Raw genomic sequence first — 7,346 nt, 5'->3', positions numbered from 1 at the left:
ATATTTAATTTAAAAGTTTTGATTTAGTATGCTGTTAAAGAAAAATCTAAATGTAATAGTGTACAATGAATCCTAATTAACTTAACAGGGCCATATTACAAATAAAAACTCTGGGTGTGAAAACCATTTTTTTCTTCTTCTACTTTTTTTGCTTTAAATTGAAGACACATAAGAACTGTGACATTTAGATCCAAGAGCCAAACTACAAATCTATCACAGATTGGGGGATCTTGCAAAGAGATCCATAAATTTAACAAGTTAAAAAATGAACTGTGGGGGTCAAGTGAGCTGGCATAAAAGAACCCAAACATTCTCTATTCTTATTATGTTCATGCAAACTAAAGAGTGCAGGACATGCCAGTCAGGCATTCACCATCTCATCAGGTGTAATAACACAGTCTATAAATTCTATTTATAGATATAAAATCTATTTTTTTATTATTATTATTATTCAGGGAAAGACACAACTGATTATTGTTAAAACAACCAGTAAGCAGATGTTGTGTTCTTTGTACAGTCAGAGGATGCACATTAAATATCACTGCACCATGTAAAAACAGTAGATGAGCTCCTCGCAGTTGCACAAAAGTAATGTACGGACACAGCCTGGGAGATAGCTGCAAAAATAATCTTTGTATAATTATTTTGTAATCTACAAAGTCAAACTAATTGTATACCAAAGGCACAGTTTAACTATCCATGTGTGCTTGTGTGGACATTCCTAGTGTAATCTGGTAAAAATGTAGAAACATATGGGGTTGTGAACCATGCAGGAGCTTTGGATTTGTCCTGTTTTGCATTTGTTGCCTGTATGTGAGCAGCTTTACAGCTTTCTGCTGAAATTGAATAAAACTGCACAACTGCAGGTTTACCGACTCATTTGTCAGAGCAAATACCAGAGCTGGAGGTATATATATATTTATATATATATATAAATGGCTGAAGCCAAAGCTTATTTTTGTCTATCCTGCACAATCCATAAAGAGAAGGAGAAAAAAATAACATAAGAGCTACTCTAAATTAATCTTCTTAACCAATTCACATGTAAATTGTTTTACATTATAATCCTAAATTATTATGTTTTTTTAATCAATAGAGGTTTACACAATTTCAAATCATCACTTAGTTCATTCCATAATATAACTCCCTAATACAAACACATATGTTTTTAACATTAGTTCTCACATTACCTCTTTCAAAGAAACCTAACCCTCTTAAATTATAACTTTTTTCTCTTAATTTAAAAAATTGTTAACTAGGAGGAGGCAGGTAGACTTTTATTCTTTACTGGAAATAGTATTTCTAATGTTGTCAAGTACAATAGCTAGAAATTTTAAGGTGCAAAACTATAAATAATTTATTAGTGGTTTCATGATAGGACGCTTAATTTATTATTCTGATAGACCTTTTCTGGAGTTTAATTATCGGATCTGCTCTGTATGTATTTCCCCAAACCTTAACGCAATATGACATATATGGCATTATAAGTGAAAAATACAAAATACACAGGAATTTCTTATTCAAAGATGCTTATTCTGTTTAATATGATCTATATGTTACAAAAATGTTGTTTTTAATACTCTTTTAAATTATATATATATATATATATATATATATCGCTTATAAAGGTGGGGCCACAACTGTTATTGATGCTCACTGTGTTTTTGTGCTATAGGGGTAAGGAGCATCATTTCATTATTTCACTGGTTTAGCAGTAAAGGTTACATTTTCAGTTCATTAATGGCCGTGTAGCTTCTTTTTTTTTTTTCTTTTTTTTTGCCTTCAGTGTTTATGGCCAGGTCACTACCCCAGAGACTAATGGTGGGTTATATAGTTAAGTGTTTCTTTGACTGAGCAACTTGCTTCTGGCAATAAAAGGTCAACATAAATGATTAATAGGAGGAAAATGTCATAAGGGAGGGGAGAGAAAAGGGATGTTGGGTAAAAATGAGATGGCTACACTCTAAATATTCTACTGTTGCTTTTACTTTTTAATGTTATATATATATATATATATATATATATTATGATTTCAAATGTAAGGATAAGGGAGATTTGAAATGTTCATTTTTGTTGAAAGAAAATAAGCATTGCTTATATCTGTCCTTTATTATTCAATAGAGACTGATTGTTTTTTGCACCAGTCAGAAAAATCAATTACAGATCAACTGAGGCACCATTTTCACATGTTTATCTCCTTAGCTGTGAGCTCTCGACCTTTTGTGCATTCAGATCAATAAAGAGAGAATTCCTCATGAGGTTCCCACAGAGGTGAGTCCACTGGACACCTTGTCTGAGCTCAGAAGAAAGCTTCTTTTCACCTCTAATTGGAACCCCTGGCAATTCTAATGGTGTCCTTACGGAAACATATTTAATGACCCAATGTCAGCAGGAATCAATCCCATCAAGTCTCTGCTGTACCCATAAGTGTGAATAATAATGTCTGATCCAAACATCATCGAGTCACAGCAAACAGTACAAAATAAAAGGATAAACTTTGTTTTGACAGCATCTTTATTGAAATTATTTGTTAATTAAATGCTCATCAAAAACTCCACGTCACTTTTTAGCATTTAAAGAGTACATTCAAACAATGATTGTACAAGCACAAAATACTGGCTTAGTTCTTCAAATTTGATGTTGAAATAAGATTCTCACATGTGACCTGTAAGTAAGGGGCAGAATTATTAGCAAACACAAGAATCTGCTGTTCCTTTTAATGATTCAAGTGTCTCTCTCAATCTATGTAGAAGAAGTGTACATATAAAGCATGTCATCCTGACAAGAAGCATTTACAGTCACCAATAATCACCTCACAATAAATATAATCTATTCTGCTTCATCAAGAGACAAACAAAATTAGCAAGATTTATAATTACTACAGATGATGCTCTATTTAAAGTCTGCATTCAGACTGATTCCACTTCTTACCTTTGAATAATATAAACACAGAGGACAAAACACCAATGATTTACATGAACTCAGCAGTCCACTCTGCAGAGATGTATTGATGATCTTCTTGAAAGGAGATTTGTTATTTTTTTTCCTCTTTGCTCTGATGCTCCCACGGCACGGGATCATTTTCCTCTGTCAGAGATCCAGTCTCCCTCTCATGCCAGAACTGCTCCACGTCAGGCAACACAATCCCATCTTTGAGGCTCAACCTTTCCGCCTCGTTCCCTCCGTTTCCTGCACCTTGCTCTGGCTGGGGCTGAACTGCTCTGCTGGTTTCCTGGCTGGAGCTGAACTGAAGGCTCCTCTCCCCCCTCAGCTGCCCTGAAGTCTCTGGTCTGGGACAAGGGGACTGCATTGAGGTAGGGTTGTGGGGCCCAGGCTTTGGCTTGGGAGGAGGTTGTTTGCGTAAGGTGAGGCGTCTCCACAGCCCCCTGTAACCCTCTCTGAATTCCTCAGACAGAAAGAGAACAATGAGAGGGTTCACCAATGAAAGAGAGAAGGTGAGCAGCTGAGCAGAGAGGGTCAGAAAAAGGGGAGGAGAGGAGATAAGAGGCTGAGGTCCTTCAATTTCTTTCTCTGCTATATGACGCTCCCAAACCCACACCACCCATTGAGGAAGCCAGAGGATAGCCATGGCCACAGTGAGGCTGAAAAGCATCAAAGTGAGCCTCCTAGATCTGATCTGTGTACGCAGATTCTGAGTCTTACTGGAGCGGCGTTGGCATTGGCCATAAGCCTTCCAAAAATACATAAGGGCAAAGCTGAGAGGTGCACAGTAAACCCCCAGGGGATAAGCTTTGACATACACAGACATGAAATCCCGAGCTTCAGGTGAAACAATCAGCACGCATACCAGCCCACGGATCTCTCTTTGCAGCTTTGCAAAGAGCCAGAGAGGGATGGTGACTGAGCAAGCAGACAGCCAAATGAAGAAGAGCACCACCAGAATGGAGCCCAGGTGGATGCTCACCTGCTTGGTGGGGTTGGACACATAGCGGCAGCAAGCTTTGGCCATGAATGCTACTGTGAGGCTCTTTGCCACCATGCAGGACTGAAGGAACCAGTCGGCCGTCTTGCAAACCACCCAGCCCAGATTCCAGCTTGCCTTGGAGTAGGATGCAGCCCTGAAAGGCACAGTAAACATCAGCACCAGCCCGTCAGCAAACATCAGATTGAAGATGAGGGAGTTGATCAGGGACAGTTTACCCCTGTGTGCGTTTGAAAACAGGATCACCATCGCAGTGAGATTACAAGCCACACCCAACACGCAGATGACTCCCAGAATCGCTGGCACCAGGACCCGTAGCTCACCTGGGTCCCGCTGCTGGAAAGAGCCAAGTTCATTGACTGACCACTTCTCTATGGATCTGTTCACTACAGTCATGTTGTTCCCACTCAGCTTATCCATCCTTTCTAGAGAAATTGTGATCTGGTATGAGAAAATGTATATAAAAGGCAAAAATAGAGTGGAGATGAAACTAGCAGCGTCCAAATAGCAGAAAAGCTCGTAAGGCAGAACTGAAAGTAAGTCCTGGAAAATCAAAACCTATTCAAATGACAGAATCAGAGAAATTATTGATTGACAATCAGAGATCACAACAGAGCTTCTGCCTGTGTTCGGTTTTATCCTGAGATGGAATGATGTCGCCTCCGCGCTGAGTTATAAAGATGCTGTTTGATTGACAGCTGCTGTCCCCAGCTGGCAAAATGTGCGCAGACTACACCCACATGGGGCCAATTAGGAAAACCTCTGCATAATGTACACACAGATGAATGTATTGGATTTTAATTTGAGTGATTATGAATTAATGGAGATTGCATTAAAGCTTTCTTTGACGTCATTACAGTGGGTGCTTTAAAAGAGAATTAAGTCTAAATTATGCCACACTGTCATATTAGCCTTTGCTAAAGAACAGAACATTAAATGTGGTATTCAGCAGTGTGGAATATGTTGTAACTTGTCAGTTGAATCAACCAGACAAAGATGTAACACATAAAATAAATAATCAAAGCAGCCATTGCCTTTACTTGTCTTACTCTTTGCCCACATGAGGGAGCCCTTACACCACAACGTCCAATGAAAAAGAAATGACTATGAATTAAATATATTTGATTCAGCAGGTGTTCACAGAGAAGGTCCGCCAGCACAGGATTTGAGCTTGCACATCTTTATTCTTTTTTATTCAAAGAGAGTCCAGTAAGCATAAAGACTGCATGGTATTTCATTGCATTTCAATACATTCTGAGCTATAAAAGTTGTTTTGTTTTAATTAGAAGGGTCACAAAGAAGGTTGTTTAAAAGGTATTACTGTTAAAGGAAATCACATTTAATTATTCCCTGATTTCACAGAGTACAGTTAGACCTTTGACTGCTTCGCTTCATGGAAGTCAGCTCTCGAACCAAGTGTGAGACGCTCTCCAAACCAATCCAAGCCGATCCCAGCATGTTTAACCCATCTTTAGCATGTGGAGAAACATGCAGAAGCATTGCAGCAAACTGAAGTGAAACATTTCGGAAGTGGCTTTTCCCGAAGGAAGCCACTGCTTGCATGGTGCTTCAAATGATCTGTCAATGTTCAAATAACTATATGCAGGCGGTCACTTTCATCAGAATCAGATCCAACATGCAAAAGGAGCTATTCTAAAACTGTCATTCCGAGAAAATCTCAAGTGGAATTGTTTGAAATAATACATGTACAGATCCACCATTTACAGATCATTTTCAGCACCACCCAAATAAGGTAAAAATGCAACAAGGAGTTCCACATTTTTTCCAACAATATTGCAAAGAAATAAAAAGGGACTTTGTCATGTCTCTTGCAAACTGACGACATCGGACTTTATACAAATCACAGCATCCTCTCCTGAGCTTACAAGCGTGTAACCAGGTGCTATAATGTAATCTTATCTAGTTTTACTTCAAGCACTTTTCTTCTAGGGACCTGCATGGAGCTGTTTTTGTTGTTTTTGATCCCTTTTGTTTGTAAAGAAAGAAAGGGGGGAAAAAACAAAAGAACAAATAAAATTCTAAGTTAACATTTCTTTTGAAACATTCACACATTTCCCTTCCCCCTCCCGCTCCCACTACATCAAACCCCCACATACCAAAAGAAGGCACCACAGCTTCTAAACAGACTCATTGACCAACAGAAAGACTCAACAAAACAACAGTGTTGAATAAAACAGTTGACACAGCCTGGAAGGGCTTCATTCACATTACAGACTACAGCAGTCTCGACAAGGAGACACAAAACTGGTACTAGTAAGACTGACAGTGCTGTGTCAGTTTCTTGGGTCAGACATTAACAGTCTTTTCTTGTTCCTCTGCAGCAGGCTGCACCATCCAAGTCTTCACCTCAATCAGAGGCTGCAGGGTTCAGCACATGCGTTGTAGCATGAGCAGATTGAAGAACAGGGGGCACTGTTGCTACATGACAATGAGCCATCATCATGTAAGCCTGGTTTCTGTCTGTGTGCTCTATTTTTTTTTTTTTTTTTTTTTTTTTGTATTCAGTGATCCCATATCCGCCCTTTTCTGCAGGGTCCAGAGGGCTGCTACATCATATTATTCATGCAGCAATCCGCTTGTTGCATAAATGCAAGGGATTCAATACTTCAGGTGTCCGCATGGCTAAATAAATTAAATTAGAGTCAAACTGTGGAATTAAACCTTTTCCTCATGATGTATCCATTTCGTGCTTTCCAAAAACTCATACTGTCCACTTCCCCGCTCTAGTCACTGAATACTCAGCTCTGCACTTCTATAGCAGAGTGAGGGAATTAAAGACAGCAGCCCAACACGTTTGTGCAGGGCCGGGTGAGGGAGGAGTGGGGAGGGGGGGTCAGCAGGGCCAGACTGCCTTTTTAGTTCACCTTGTCTTGGAAGATGTAGAGGTTATTAGTGGCCGCTACAGCGATGATGTTCTCATGCGGGTGCCACGTCGTGTGAAGGATCTTCTTGCTGAAGTCAAGGCTGTCTACGCTGATCTCATCCTTCCGACGTTTCCCACCTACGCACACCTATGGGACAAATACCTGGATGTTTACACATATCAAATCACACAAATGACTTGAGTCGTGCTGAAGTAGCATTTGCTGAGTTTCTTTTTACTGATTATTTTGCAGCAACAGAAACAATGCTGACATAAAATCAGCTTACATTCTTAAATTAGGAGGACACAGCAGCCTATGAAACCTATTGGGTAAAATGTTTAGCTCTTTAGCTAATGCTCCCCTGTGTTCTACAGCTTGTCCCACATCTTGTCTGTCTGCAGTTTGGGGCTGAGCAAGTAGCGTACAGTAAGTTAATTAGTGCTTGCTGCTGGAAATATTTTTTACATGAGCATGGAAAAGGAAGCCAAAATGGCTGCAAGTCAAATGAAAAAAAAAAA

At 39.4% G+C, this 7,346-nt stretch overlaps 2 protein-coding genes across 3 annotated transcripts in view; both read right to left on the bottom strand.

Moving 5' to 3' along the window:
• Positions 1-2,518: 2,518 nt before the first annotated feature.
• Positions 2,519-4,570, bottom strand: gpr151 (G protein-coupled receptor 151). Its single transcript, XM_041990463.1, has 2 exons — positions 2,932-4,570; positions 2,519-2,665 (listed from the first exon to the last, which is right to left on the bottom strand). Exon 1 carries the CDS (start codon positions 4,361-4,363, stop codon positions 3,035-3,037), a length of 1,329 nt encoding a protein of 442 aa, XP_041846397.1. The 5' UTR covers positions 4,364-4,570; the 3' UTR covers positions 2,519-2,665; positions 2,932-3,034.
• A 537-nt stretch (positions 4,571-5,107) lies between these two features.
• The window catches only part of ppp2r2ba (protein phosphatase 2, regulatory subunit B, beta a), a 49,068-nt gene continuing 46,829 nt past the window's right edge, over positions 5,108-7,346 (bottom strand). For both annotated transcript variants that reach the window (XM_041989971.1, XM_041989972.1), the window contains exon 10: positions 5,108-6,975. In XM_041989971.1, the coding sequence (XP_041845905.1) occupies positions 6,820-6,975 (156 nt within the window). In that variant the 3' untranslated portion in view covers positions 5,108-6,819. The remainder of the gene's footprint in view (positions 6,976-7,346) is intronic.

This window comes from Melanotaenia boesemani, chromosome 7, assembly GCF_017639745.1.
Source record: "Melanotaenia boesemani isolate fMelBoe1 chromosome 7, fMelBoe1.pri, whole genome shotgun sequence".
NCBI classification, from domain to species: Eukaryota; Metazoa; Chordata; class Actinopteri; order Atheriniformes; family Melanotaeniidae; genus Melanotaenia; species Melanotaenia boesemani.
Note: the sequence above shows the minus strand (reverse complement) of the source record. Positions and strands in the feature narration are given on the sequence as shown.